We start from the raw sequence: 15223 nt of genomic DNA on the forward strand, positions 1-15223 counted from the left end.
TGCATCACAGGGAATTCTATTGTGTCGATATTTTGATTAAACTGTGTTTTATTTATACAGTTTACATCTGGCTTGGACAGAGCAAGACATGGTGGAGGTTTGACGCTGTAAACCTAGAATATCGCTTTCTAAATTGTATTTGGCACATACTCATCTGGTCTTCTATTCTTTCTATCTCCAGAGTCTTCAGAGGAGGAGGACGCCCCGTCGTTTGCGCCGTCTAGCTCGGTGGACGGTAACAACACAGACTCTGAGTTTGAGAAGGGCATGAAGCTTAAGGGGAAGCTCGCCGAGTCGGCCAAGGCCAATGCCGTCACACCCGTCAAAGATGAGTACGAGTTTGATGAGGATGACGAGGAGGAGCGTGTGCCGCCCGTGGACGACAAGCACCTCCTCAAAAAGGATTTCCGCAAGGAGCCCACTCCTAAGCCCAACAACATCACCCCTGTTCCTAAGACGGAGTCGGTCAAAACATATTCCAAAAGTAACTCTCAAATCACACCAAAGAAAGCAGTCCGGCGAATCATTTCGGACAGTAACACTTCGGACGAGGATGACAGGACATTGGGCTTCACGCCAACGCCAACCCCTCGGCAACCGGCCATGGCGGCGAACGCCAAGGCAAGGGACTCCGTCACACTAAGCACGAAACAGCAGAAGGACAAGAACAAATTCAAAAAGAAGCGTAAGAAGGAGACCAAAAACAACGTGAGCAAAGAGGTCCGCTTTGGAAAGGTCAACGACAAGTTCACGTCGGACTCTGAATGCGGGGACATGGAGAGCGAGGATGACAAGGGCTCCAACAGTTTCAAGGACTCTGCTAGTGTGAGCCTGAAAGAATCTTCTGCCTTCAATGCCTCCTCGTCATCCCATGGGAACCCAAACTCGCAGAAGCAAGCACCCTCCTTAGCAGAGCAGCACCCAAAGCAGTGGAGGACAGACGGGTGGAAGACGGTCTCGTCCCCGCCCTGGTCAGACGTCAGCTCCCTCTCTGACTCTGTAAGGACCAGACCAACCAGTGAGTCGGACTACTCGTCTGCAGACTCAAGCGTGGAGTCCCTGAAGCAGGTGAAGAAGAAGACGCAGGAGAACAAGAAGAAAAATAACAACATGCACAGTGGCACAATAGACAAGAAGAGCTCCGACATCCACAAGAACTCCAACATCGACAGTGCAGTGTCTAAAACCGATGTGGATGGAAAGGTTGTGAAGAAGCATAAAGTGAAGCACAAGCATAAAAACAAGGAGAAAGAAAAAGCCCCCAGCCTGGTTCTTAACCAAGACATGAACGAGAAGTTTGTGAAGAGTTACTCTTTCGACTTTGATGACTCCAGGCAAAAGTCTTCAATAGTGGACACAGACGGACAGACGGTGGAAAGCAAGGTCAAATTGTCAAAACATGAAAAAGACCATTCTAAAAAGGAGGAGAGGCTTTCGAAGACCAAGCCTGAGGACAAGGACTGGTTGTCGGGGAAAGAGCTACAGAGACCTGTTAAGGAGGAGAAAAACAAGAAAACAAAAGAGTCTAACAAGGAAAAAGCCAGCAAAGAGGAGAGGGAAAAGCTGACCAAGACGGAGAAGGAAAGAAACCAAAAGGAGAAGGAGAAACCCAAGGAAGAAAAGCAGAAGACCCACAAAGAGGAGAAAAAGAAAAAATCGAAAGAGAAGTCCTCTTCAAAAATAGAGAAGAAGAACGAGCAGAAAGAAGATAAACCCCAGAAGGCAGAGAAGGAGAAGAACGCCAAGGAGGAGAAATCAAAAAAGGACAAAACTCTGAAAGAGGAATCTTCCGAGTATGACACCTACGACGTCAACAACCGCTTCCTGAACCTTGACGACAGTAAGCTAAGTGCCTCAGATGATCACCACGACAGATGGGGCTCGGACCTCTCCATCGGCTCCTCGATGTACGGAGAAGACAGCTGGGATGCCCCTGTCAAGGAGTACAAGGAGTACAAAGCCAACAGCGCTGTGAAGCTCACCGTGGAGACGGTGAAGGAGGAGACGAGGCGGAAAGACAAAGTCAAAGAGAAGAAGTCAGACCACAGTGAAAAGAGAATGGAGAAGGAGCCCGGTTCCAAGAAGAAGGACAAAGAGTCCTTTGAGAAGCCCGGCGAGAAGAAGAAAGACTGGGCTGACAAACAGAAGCTGAACTCTGGACACACAATGGAGAAAGAAAAGAAGCGCAAAGAGTCCGCAGATAATAAAGAAAAGAAAGAGAAGGACACCATCGACAACAGCCGTGACCGCAAGGACTCCTATGAGTTCACAAAGGAACGTAAAGAGGTCAAGATAAAGCAGGAGTCAGCCCGGGAGGAATACAGCAACGACGGTTTGTTCAAGGACCTAGAAATCGGGAAATCCTCAGATGTCAGAGAGAGAAACCACTCCGGAAAAGAGAAAGAAAAGAAGGGAAGTGAGGGAGTGGAAAAAAGGGAAAAGACGAAAGCTGACAAGCACAAGGAGAAACCTAAAGATAGGGGAGTTGACCAGGAGAAGGAGAAGAACTCCAACGAGAAGGCTGTGAAAGAGAAGGATGCAGAGCGGGGGGCCAAAGATAAGAAGGAAGGAGCCAAAGACAAACACAAAGACTCTCATGGAAAAGACAAAGACCGCAAGATGTCCTCGGACCAAACGAAAGAGAAGAAGGAGAAGGTTTCTCAGGACAAGCATGCAGACAAAGAGAAAGACTTCTTGGAGGTCAAGAAAGAGGAGAAGAAGCCTGAGAAAATCCGTGAGAAAACCTGGTACAAGATCGCCGACATTTTCACGGATGAAAGCGACGATGAGGAGGACAGTTACAACGGGAGTGTGGCCAAGCTGAGTGATTCGCTCGGCCTGTCTGACTCCCACCGGAAGGAATCTACGCCCGATCAGGACGACCTTGACCACTTCACGTCTGAAAAGGCCCGAAAATTCTCTGCCGACGGCAAACACACCACAGAGAAGCCGAAAGACAAGGAACACAAAGACAAGAAAAAAGACAAGACAGTATTTGAGAAAGAAAGGAAAGGCTCCCTAGAGAAACACAGCAAGGACAGGAAAGACTCTGTGGATGTGAAGCACAAGGAGAGGAAGGACAGGATGTCGGTGGAATCCAACCTGGACAAGAAAACTAAGCAGAAACAGGTGGACAAGAGGGACGGCAGCGACGAAAAAACCAAGAGCAAACACAAACAAGAAAGAAAACCTTCCAAAAGCAGTGGTGATAACGAGAAGTCACTCCTTGAGAAACTGGAGGAGGAAGCCATGAACGACTGCAAAGATGACTCCAATGACAAGAACAGCGACATGTCCTCAGACAGCTTCACGGACCACGGCAATGAACCTGTCCTCAGCAGCTACTACGACTCCTCCATCAGCCTGCCGGATGTGTGCGAGGAGAGGAGGGACTCTCTCTCCATATCTACCCCTCAGGATAAGTTCAGGGAGAAGGAGAGGCACCGTCACTCGTCCTCCTCCTCCTCCAAGAAAAGCCATGACAAGGAGAAGGTGAAGAAGGAGAAGGGAGAGAGAAGGGACAAGACAGAGGAGATCAGGGAGTCCTACTGTCGCAGGGAGAGCCTGCCCTTTGAGAAGGAGCCCATGCCCCTGGAGGCGGACCCCTACACATTCCCGTACGGCTCAAAAGCTGATTGCCAAGACGAATTTGACAAGACTCTTGAGTTTGAAAAAGAGATGTCCAAAAAGGACAAAGACAAGACAAGCAGTGTCCTCAGCGACAAAATTAAGGACAAAAAGAAGAAGGAGAAACACAAGGAGAAGATCAAAGAGGAGAAGCATAAGTGCACAGAGGGCTTTGCTTCAGTCAAACACTCTAAAGAGGATGTTAAGTCCAGCTCCAAAGAGAATCCACAGGTAACTTTCCTGAAGGATCGCTCAAAGGAGGATAGTCCCAAATATGACGTAAAGAAGGAGAGGAATCGAGATGCATTGGACAAAGAGAGCGGCAGGGTGGACCACACAAAGTCCAAGATCAAGGATGAAACAGAGAAGCTGAGTCAGATGAAGGAGGTGGTGCGGAAGGATCATCGCCCACGAGAGAAGCTCCTGGTGGACGGAGATCTCCGCCTCACCAGCTTTGGCCAGATGTTGAGTCTTAAGGACCAGGAGATCGAGGAGCGTCACAAGAGGCACAAGGAGAGGATGAAGCAGATGGAGAAGCTCAGGCACCGATCAGGAGACCCCAAACTCAAGGAAAAGACCAAGTCCCTGGAGGAAGTGAGGAAGAACCGCAATGAGCTGACGGTCAAGAAGCCCAACACCTTGGAGTCTGCTCTCAAGGAGAAAAAGCTAAAGGATGTTGTGATCCCTGCTCAGATGATGTCGCCCGATCGTAAGCCAGCATCTATGGACCGCCAGAACTCGAACGACTGGATGGAGGGCCACCAAATGAAAGAGAACCTCCCTGCGTCGCCCAGGCCCGATCAGAACCGACCAACAGGAGTCCCCACGCCGACCTCTGTCATCTCCTGTCCCAGTTACGAAGAGGTGATGCAGACGCCAAGGACGCCATCCTGCAGTGCTGAAGATTACCCAGACCTGTTTGACGGGCTGGACTGCCAGAACTCCTCCGCGATGACCATGTCCATGAATGCTTGTTCTCCATCCTTCTTCGAAAGGTATTTCAGTCTATTTGTAAGATAAACCTGTTTTGCCTAAGGTCTTGTTCACTATGCAAGCAAATGTGGACCAAATAATTTTCTTTCATAATCGGGAAACTAGGCTTGCAGTGTGAATGTAGCCTTCGAATTCATACTTTTGTCAAAAAAAAATTTGTTGTAATGTTAACAGATTACATTATTGTTCTAAATGTTTGTTATTGTTCTACATGTTTGTTTGTTTATTTTTAATTGACTCTAACCTGCCTTGTCTGACGGTGTTCTCTTCATATATCAGCAGGTACTCAAACTCCTCCCACAGTTTCCAGGAGGGCACCTGTTTGACCCCTGCCAAGAACCTGCAGCTGCCCCTGGTCAGCCGCTCGGCCTCTTTAGAGGTCCGGCGCCCCCTGGAGGACGAGTTCAAGGCTGAGGCCGACAAGTTCCTCAGACAGCACAGCAGCCCCCCAGGCTCAGAGTTCGAGCTGTGCTCGTCCTCCCAGCTCCGTGAGGACAAAGCGGCCCTGGACCGCCTGGAGTGCTTGTCGCCTCCTTACTTCTCCCCCATCCGGATACTGTCCCCTCGGGTGGACTCCTCGCACCTGGACAGCCACCAGAACGGGGCCACCTCGGTGCTCGCTGGTCCCGAAGGTGGAGAGAACGCCTCAGAGAGCATGTTCAACAGCTTTCTTCTGAAGCCGTCAACACCAGTGCACCGGCCCGACCCCCAGGAGCCCTGTTTGGACATCGCCGCCCCGCCGACGCCGGCACCCGCCGCATTGCCACCGATGGACATTGATGACATCTCAGAGCCTCAACATAGTGAGCCCGATCTAGTACCCTCAGACCCTGTTAGTGGCACAGACTACCTGCCCTCGGCCATGGAGGACCCTGATGAGGAGGAGGATGAAGAGGAAGAGGAGGAGGAGGAGGAAGAAGATGAGGAGGAAGAAGAGGAGGAGGAGTATGAGGTGGAGGAAGAAGAAGATGAGTTTGAGGCGGAGGAAGAGGAGGAACAGGTTGAAGATGAGCTAGACGACAGAGAAGAGGAAGAGGACCAATGCATGGCCGAGGAGCCGGATCAACCAGCAGAGGTGTGTGCCTTCCCTCCCCGTATCGAGGAGCCCATGAGGAAGAGCTGGACTGCAGACTCTCCAGATCCCCAGGTCCCGGTGGTCCACCACCCCTTAGACCAAACCCTCGCCTCGGCCACGCTGGGCGAGTCCTCCTGCGACCACACCATGAGCTGGAACCCGGAGATGCTCCTGAAGTCCCCAAACCGGACGTTCCGGGAGATTGAGGCAGCTGTCTCCAAGATCACCAGCCCCTACTCAAACTCTGACCACGAGATGCAGCACATCTCCGGCCACCCCTCAGTCACACCGCCCTATGCTGCCTACAGGACTTATGTCCCTGATAGTGACTTTGATGAACAGAAGGAAGCTGTGGCAGACATCCCCTCTCCGGAGAGGCCGGACACCACGATGGACACGGAGCCGAACTATCTGAACGCGTCGTCCTCCTCGATACCGCTGGAGGCCTTCTTCACAGAGTGCAACAAGCCACCCATTGAGGACACTCATCAGATGGAGACGGACCTATCATGTGGCAGGCCAGACAGTCCCCCATCCTCCCACAGATTCATCCCCCCCACCCCCACCATCGTCATAAACACCACTACCCTGCAAGAGAGCCACATGGTTCCAGCCGTGAGCCCCGATCCGACGGTGCCCTGGGTCGATCCGTTCCCGGCCGCCGTGGATGAGCTGGATGACCTAGGTCCATTCTCGCTGCCCGACCTGCCACTCCCTGACAAGACGGAGGAGACAGAGTTACCCGAGCATAAAACCACGGTGCAAAGCCCACATATCCGACACACCATGTCTCACAGAGAGGAGCCGGCCTTGATGGAGGTGGACGTCGTAGTGCCTCCATGCTCCTCCCCAGTAGCAGCTCCTGCTCTGAGAGAGGCTGCTGTGCAAGATCCAGTCGTCCCCTCCCCGCAAGCTAACTTCCAGCAGGACTTGGAGCCTGAACTCCAGAGCGTCCCACTCAGCGTGCCCCTGTCTTCGAACCACCCACAGGGCGGTGTTCTGGAGCCAAAGAGCTTCTACGATGCACCAGAGGATTTGGGTGGCGCCATTCTTCTCTCTTCCGTTGACTTGGAAAGCAGCCAACTGCAGCACCACAACCACAGGCACATCCAGTCCCTCACGGACTCCCTGCAGGTCGAACTGGAACCACTCCCTGTTTCCAAGGTGGAGCAGCTGCGGCCGGAACCAGAGCCTGAGCCCCTTCTGGGGATGGCAACATGCAGCCCGCTGCCCCCTCTCCCCGTCGCAGTGACCATCTCCAGCACAGTTGACATATCGGACGCACAGGAGCCCACGTCCAAGCTGACCGTCACGCTCACTGCGGTGTCTACCGACCTGCCCAAGAAGGTGGAGGAGGTACCCCAGCGGATGACACGTAACCGTGCCCAGATGCTGGCCAACCAGAGTAAGCAGAACCCCTCCTCTGTGTCGTCTACGCCCGCACTGCTGCAGCCCCAGCATCAGCCGACCGTGCTGCTCTCTGCCATCACAACCTCCGCCACCCTAGGAATGAACCCCGTGGTGAGCATCGCACAGACCCCAATCACCCGGACGCCCACGTCCACCTCAGCCCCCTCCGACCCGCCTTCGGACAAGACGAAGGACACGCCTCCTGCGTTGGCGTCCGTCACCATGGTGACGACAACAATAACACAGACACCACCAACCCCCACCGTTGTCGTGGCTCCCCCCGCCCAGGTGCCTGCTCCTGTGTTGCTCAGCAAAGCTACGAAAGGGCGGCCACTGCCACCAGAGGAGGAGGACGCCCAGACGCAGCACCCGAGGAAGAGGAGGTTTGCACGTTCGGCCGTGCCGCAGGTGCAGGTGCAGCTGGTTAACACAGCCATGCAGCAGACGAGGGAGATGATCCAGCAGACGCTTGCGGTAATCGTCAACGCCATCAAGCTAGACGACATTGAGCCATACCACAGCGACCGCTCCAACCCCTATTTCGAGTATCTGCAGATCCGGAAGAAGATCGAGGAGAAGAGGAAGATCCTGTGCTACATCACGCCACAGGCTCCACAGTGCTACGCTGAGTATGTCACCTACACGGGATCCTACCTGCTGGACGGCAAGCCCCTAAGCAAGCTGCACATCCCAGTGGTTAGTAACTTACTATTTACTGTCGAGACACATTGCACCGATTTTATTCATGAAGGCAATTACAGTTCATTTGAGCCAATGAATAGTTCAATTTTATTAAAAATCAAACGTCCTAATTATTAAATTCTCCTAAATAGCTCAAATAACAATTCTAGAAGGTCTGGCTAGCTTTATAACACTGTAGCATCTATAGCATTGGTAGCTAACTGTCTCACTAAACACTGTTATTGCATCCAGAGCAACACCTAGCTAACTGGCAAACCTAGATATCTGGCTAACAATATTGTAGGAGCCGAAGCAGGCTTAGGCTATAGCTAACTAGCGACCTAGCTGCTGTTGTAGGACCTAGATCACAGCTACAAACCTGGTTTAAGGGTTATCGGACATAGAGCAAGACTACCAGCGATAGCTAATGAGACCTAGCTTCAGTGTTATAGGATCTAGAGACAGACTAACAGCTATAGATACCTGGTCACAGTTCTGACTGCGCAGTTGTTCTCCTCCAGATCGCTCCACCCCCTTCTCTGTCGGAACCCCTGAAAGAGCTCTTCAGACAGCAGGAGGCAGTCAGGGGGAAGCTCAGACTCCAGCACAGCATCGAGAGGGTAACAGTCACCTACTGAACACTCACTCCTCTGTCCTCTTCTTCCAACTCTCTCCTCTAATCCTTCCTCTTTTCTCCGTCCTCTCCTTCCGTTGGCTCCTTTCTATTTCTGTCTATGCTCCTCTCTCGTCTTCCTCCTATCTTCTGTCTTTGTCCTCCTCTCCTCTTATCCCTTCTTTCCTCTTATCCCCTGTCCTTTCATCTGTCTTCACTTCTTCCTCCGCAGTAAGGTCCTCTGTTTTAAATTCTCCCTTTTGATGAAGGTCTTGGCTGCATTGTAAAATCAAATCAAGGGCCTCCTTACGGCGCTTTTTAGGGTGCTCCTCTAGTGAAGCGAGCCCTGTCATTTGTGTAACTTCCAATGTTAATCAGACTCACCGGTACCTCGCATGTATATCTATTTCAATATCTTCAAAGGGCCTTATTGGCATGGAAAATGTACATTTAAATTGCTAATGCCCAAAATATAAATATATTAACATGTAAACGGTGTATACTGTGAGATAATTGTAACGGTCACGAGTGAGTTCATATAAAACTATTTCCCAGTAATGGGCCATAACATGACTCTTCTTCGATATATTAGTATCTTTAAATCTCTCTCCCTGTGTCTCTTTCTTGTCCAGGAGAAGCTGATCGTGTCTTGTGAGCAGGAGATGTTGAGGGTCCACTGCCGGGCTGCCAGGACTATAGCCAATCAGGCGGTCCCGTTCAGCGCCTGCACTATGCTGCTAGACTCTGAGGTGTACAACATGCCCTCCGAGACCCAGGTACCCACACACACCTGTATATGGATATGTATGTATTTGGGTTGTGTGGCGTTAACATTTGAAACGTTACCAGTACCTGGAAATCGGTATCGGTACCCAGCGCTACCTTTTTCGTTACTTTACTCTCGGTAATAAGAAAATGTAATTTGGGAATCTGGGAAAAAAACATTGAACATTTTACACACCACACAAAACAAAACTCCAAAACCTGGCCCTACAACCTCCAACCTGCACCTGCAACAGTGGCATGAGATCGCGACGTGCATCTCTGAGGAAGCGATACCCTTCCGTAAATTGAGTAGTCCTATCATATAGGACTACTAGTCCTATCATATAGGACTTCTAGTCCTATCATATAGGACTAGAAGAAAAAAAAAATATGATAGGACTACTAGTCCTATCATGTAGGACTACTACTAGTCCTATATGATAGGACTACTAGTCCTATCATATAGGACTACTAGTCCTATCATATAGGACCTCTAGTCCTATCATATAGGACTAGTAGTCCTAGCATAGGACTACTAGTCCTATGTCATATAGGACTAGTAGTACTATGTCATATAGGACTAGTAGGTCTATGTCATATAGGACTAGTAGTCCTAGCATAGGACTAGTAGTCCTATGTCATATAGGACTAGTAGTCCTACATGATAGGACTAGTAGTCCTAGCATATAGGACTACTAGTCCTAGCATATAGGGTAACGGCAGAGTAACAACATCTTTTGCAACAAGATTGACAAGCTGATAACTAGGTTTGGGAACTGAACTCTGGTACTTAATGGTTCCGACCAAATTACTTCAGTACTACAGAGTGCTGACGGTACTGTTGACATATTTCTGCGTGTTGTACAGCGAGACAGTCCATTGGGAGGATTGGGGTGCTTAATAAGTGATACCACAGAATTGCTTGACTTGTAGAATGAAAAGCCTTAGGTTCTGCAATGTTTTATGTTGTTTGCTTTGCTTTCAATAAATGTCCTTATTAGTTTGATAACCACTTTGTGTAATGGCAATGGCACTATCCAAATATATACATTTCTAAGAACGTTATTCTAAAAGGATACAAACTATCAGGTAAAACTTCTTAAGTTTTTCATTATTTTGGAGCTATTAAAGAAGATCAGATGAAAGCCTAATAATACTCTGAAAAGAACCATGTCAATCTCGAGGTATAGTGAAGGGTATGTGGTGATGTGGGGCTATTTTAATTCCAAAGGCCGACTTCATCAGGTTGCATAGGTAACTTCATCAGGATGAATAGTATCCTGGATCCATGAAATAACTTGCTTTTAAAAAATAAAAATCTGCCTGCCTCTATTGAAATTTAAAATAGGGGTGTCTACACTTATGCACCCTGTATTTTAAAACAATCAAACATGGACATCTGTCATGACTAATGCCTACTACATAGAGACTAGGCACAGAGAATAGTAATCTATGCCATTTTATCACTGCTACTGAAATAAGTCCCCAATTTAGCGAAGTAAGGGGTAAAATCCTATGTTTTTGCCATTCTCCCCAAAACAATATGTGAACGTTACAATCTGCTGCGGAGGCAGGTGTCATTATTTTCACGACATCTGAGTGCCTTTTCCATAATGCCCCGGTGTGTGTGTGGATGGTGAAGCACAGTCTGAGCAGCGATTTATTAAATACCCATGTCGGAGGGTAAGGCTTCCTGGACACCATTGTATAAGACAGCGGTGTGTGTTGATGGTGAAGCTCGGGCTGAGCAGCGATGTATTTAATGTCCGCGTCCGAGTGAGGGTTGAGCTTCCCAGACACCTATAGTATAACTCTACAGTCTTACAAATACATTGCTTATTATAATGCTCATAAAAGTAACACAACGACAGTACTAAAAAAGTACCATGGGGATAACACGGCCCCCTCTTTCCTTAAATTCTAAGCCCAAAACGCAGATCACGCAGTGTTTGAATTCCATCTGAAACAGTGGTTTAAGTGTTTTTTTAACAGCAGTTGATTTCCCAGTGTCTGACCTGTAGTCGTTTTCTGACAGGGCGATGAGAACAAGTCAGTGAGAGACCGCTTCAACGCTCGCCAGTTCATCTCCTGGATCCAGGACGTAGACGACAAGTACGACCGAATGAAGGTACATCTCAAGTCCGCGAACATCACTTCCTGTTAACTCCCGTTTGCTCTCCCTGCTCCAATGGTGCCAGGTGAAGTCACTATGACCATTGGCCAATGACAACACCTGGCACAGGGGGAAACCATGCAGGCCATTACTTGTGTTTTCACAGGGTTTCGATTTAGTAATGTTACACTTTTTTGCATATAATGTTTGGAAAATTGCTAACTAATTCTCGCACACACACACGCTGCACGTCAAGACAAAGGCAGCGACACAGACACGGAAGCGCACTCGCACGCACACACACTTGCGCACACACCGTACGCTAAGACCATCAACTCCGCCATCGACTCTTTCTGTCTATACTCTGTAGAAATTGTGATAAAATAAGGGAAGAGACAATTTCTCACCTCGACAAGCAACGGCGGGTCATTCATTTTGTCCTATAATAACCGTTAAATTCAAGCATCGCACCGACCAGCATATCAACACACAAGTCACATGATTCTTAAAGAGACAGTGTCCCTATAACACCAAATCAAAACATGTCAATAACACAGTATGGTGAATCATGTCTATAAAGTCCAACACAAGACTACAATTTGTTGCTGAAATAAATTATTACCCTCCTCCTTGAGCCTTCCGAAATGTCTTGCGACATTGATATCCCCCCCTGCGGACTGTTTTAGTTTTATTTTTCTTATGTTTTATGTGTGACTGTAGGCTACTACAGCCTGTCTTGGCCAGGACACTGGAAAAGATGTTTAATCTCAATGATGATTATTACTTTCAACTAACCAATAGTAGTTGCCTTGCATTTTAAAATGTCAATGCACTTTTCAGCCCTGAATAACAGTAAAAGCTATTTAATAATTGATTTGCATGCATAGTATACTACACTTTCCATTGAACAATTACCCCTGTTCCCACCAATTGACTAATTTTATAATGTAATCAGATGCTCACACATTAGCTGCTTTCAGACACGCGTGTAAATCCTGATATTCTCCTGATGGGCCGTATGTGTGAACAACATATCCTGACATTTGTACCCTGAAAATCTCCTGACTAATACTACCCCTGAGGTTGTATTTTCTCTGTAGGAAATGTAAATTACCTTATATGTGAATGAGGAGTAGAAAGTTGGTATTTCTCACACCACTTCAGTGGGCGTGTTGATGACGCTTCTGCATGTCCTTGAGTGGCCCCCTAAATGATAATCAGCCTGGCGCCTTTTGTTCGCTGAATGGTTAAAAAAAAAAATAATGTTGGCACTGCTTTTAAGAGTCATTTGTGGTGAACGAATGTTGTACGTTGTAAAATTATAGGCAATGTGTTATTATATTATGCGCTCAGAAATTTGTTACATTATCGACTGGGGTTTCCACATTATTGCTATGGGTTTAATTACAAATAGAGGTTGAGAAAACTCTAGTTCTTTTTAAAGGGGTACCGTCAAGCTCACTAGAGGACTGCTTCATACATGTGCTTTGACAGAGTTGCTTCCTATAAGCAGAGAGCAGAATGCAACTGTTCCCTTGTAAGATCTAATTAAATGAGAAGCGGTTTTGGTAGTAACTCCCGCGCCTTTCCCCCGCCCCAGACGTGCCTGCTGATGCGGCAGCAGCACGAGGCTGCGGCGCTGAACGCAGTCCAGCGCATGGAGTGGCAGCTGAAGGTGCAGGAACTGGACCCTACGGCCCACAAGTCCCTGTGCGTCAACGAAGTGCCCTCCTTCTACGTGCCCATGGTCGATGTCAATGACGACTTTGTCCTGCTGCCAGCGTGATCCCAGTGGACATACTCCAAGGACCCTGGACAGGGACACGCCCCCCATCTGGACGGACAAACCCCCGGGCTGGACGGACACGCTCCCACCGCCGCTATCTTCCTCCTCTTCAGAGGGAACTTCAGAAAGGGCTAGCGCGTTTCCATGAGAAGGCTTTAGAGAGGGAGAGAGAGGGAGGAACCATTGCTTATTCTACCGAGAAACCAAGTAAAGGCAAACACACGTTTACTCTCCCCCAAGTGAGGCCATTTTTAAACCCCGGTGGAGAGAAACCCCAAGTGTTGCACTTTGATCTTCCACCTTTTAACGCTTTACTGTGAGTGGGAGGAGGCCCAGAGAGCTCGCTGTGAGGACACGAGCCCTTTCCACCGGTCCTTTCCCTTCATTGGTCTCCGCTGCTGCAGCAGACCACACCAACTGTCCTATGGCGAGGAGGGAGGAGCTTATCTCCCAGCAGCCTCGGGGAAAGAGCACGCACACACACCTTGGCCCCGCAGCAGGTGTGTTGTAAAGGGACACACACACACACACACACACACACACACACACACACACACACACACACACACACACACACACACACACACACACAACAAAGGCCAGAGACTGCAAATTAAACTCCACCCCTGGATGGGCAGAAGAGAGGGTTTATTTAACAAGGTGACTAGAGAGAGAAATATGTTTGATTTTTGTCTATTTCTTTACTTGGGCATTTCATTGTTTCTGAGGAAGTGTCTTGAAACACTACAGAGCCAATATTAGTTTGATGGGAAAAAAACACAAAAGAAACCTGAAAAAAATGTTGTATTGGGTAAATTCTGTACAGTTTTTATATTTGTTGAAACCAATGTATTCTTGCTGCCTTCTAGATAATTTATTTTGCCACACATTACTGCACAGTTGTAAATAATGTATACGTACTGTAACATCACTCAGTTAAGTGTAAAGACAAAAAAACGAAAAATTACCGAAAAATAATCTTTGTATGTACAGTTGACTTTTAGGCAGCACTTTGCCCTTCATTCCCTTGGGCCAAACGCATTGTGTCAGGATTTACACACTCCAATGACCGACTACACAACCCAGGCCTCCCTCACACACAAACACACACACACCACACACACACAGAGTTAGATGTAGCAGGGAGGCCGATGGAGGGAAATGGGTGTCCGGAGCTATTGTCCTTGTTGTTGCTTTACTAAACAGTTCTATTATCTGAAGAATTAAAAACCAAGAAAATGCCTTTTTACAGTAAAACCAGATTTATTGAGTACTGGCAAAGAGAGACATGTTTTATTTGTGTTTCATTGGTTTTAATTGTCGTTTTTTTCGCTGAGAATTTAACTAAATTCATTCAATTTAAATTTTTTGTTTTTTAGAAATTGTCATTGACTGAAATCGGTTATTAAAAATAATGTTGATAGCTTTTCTCCCCTTTTACACTGTACTTCACCATTTGGTCCATGACTTGTGGAGTGCTTTGCTGGGCCTTGTAGGCCGGCTCCTGACGTCACCGGATACTTGTTTTCCAGCTCCCTGTTTGTTTTGTGTTTAACTCCCATGCTGTAGTAAAATAATTGCCACAGGATGGTGGCAAGTTCGATTTTATCTTCATCACACCCTTTTTCAAAAATGTATGTTTTAATTAAACGTTCCAAAGTCTACTTGATTTTGAGTCATATTGAACTAAAGAGTTTTCAGTCAGAGTTTTAAGACTCAGAAGGCGTTTAGATGGTAATTACTGTTATTCTAAAAGATGGTTTATCATTTTTAAGCATGTTAGACAGCTTTCACCTGCAAAGTACTTGTGTTGCTGGGAGATTAAGTGATTGACGGTAGTTTGGTGGCATTTGTTTTATTTTTCTATTCGGCTCAACACTCAAGTGTTCCTAATATGAACCAAAAAAATGACATACCCGCTTTTTGTACGTCCTACTTGAATAGCAGAGCTCGAACGCCCTGCAATTAGTTCCTTTTTCCATTTGCTTTGTCTAGTTTTATCTTTCCTATGGGTGAAGAGTGTTTTGTTTTTTTGTTTTTTTTTTACATAATTCCTGTGTTGTGCTCTTAATTTTGTTTTGTGTGTATTGTTGTTTTGATTGTTGTCTTGTAAATGTTCTCGTTTGTCATTTTTTTAGTTTCTTTGATTTACCGTCCTGT

At 47.6% G+C, this 15223-nt stretch overlaps 1 protein-coding gene across 3 annotated transcripts in view; it reads left to right on the plus strand.

Moving 5' to 3' along the window:
* The window catches only part of ankrd11 (ankyrin repeat domain 11), a 136947-nt gene extending 122220 nt beyond the window's left edge, over positions 1 to 14727 (plus strand). For 2 of the 3 annotated variants that reach the window (XM_030377805.1, XM_030377807.1), the window contains 6 exons: positions 182 to 4622; positions 4900 to 7801; positions 8308 to 8406; positions 9032 to 9175; positions 11200 to 11292; positions 12878 to 14727. In XM_030377805.1, the coding sequence (XP_030233665.1) occupies positions 182 to 4622; positions 4900 to 7801; positions 8308 to 8406; positions 9032 to 9175; positions 11200 to 11292; positions 12878 to 13063 (7865 nt within the window). In that variant the 3' untranslated portion in view covers positions 13064 to 14727. The remainder of the gene's footprint in view (positions 1 to 181; positions 4623 to 4899; positions 7802 to 8307; positions 8407 to 9031; positions 9176 to 11199; positions 11293 to 12877) is intronic. The other variant, XM_030377806.1, reaches the window with a different exon arrangement.
* The last annotated feature ends 496 nt before the right edge of the window (positions 14728 to 15223 follow it).

Source organism: Gadus morhua, chromosome 14 (genome assembly GCF_902167405.1).
Source record: "Gadus morhua chromosome 14, gadMor3.0, whole genome shotgun sequence".
NCBI classification, from domain to species: Eukaryota; Metazoa; Chordata; class Actinopteri; order Gadiformes; family Gadidae; genus Gadus; species Gadus morhua.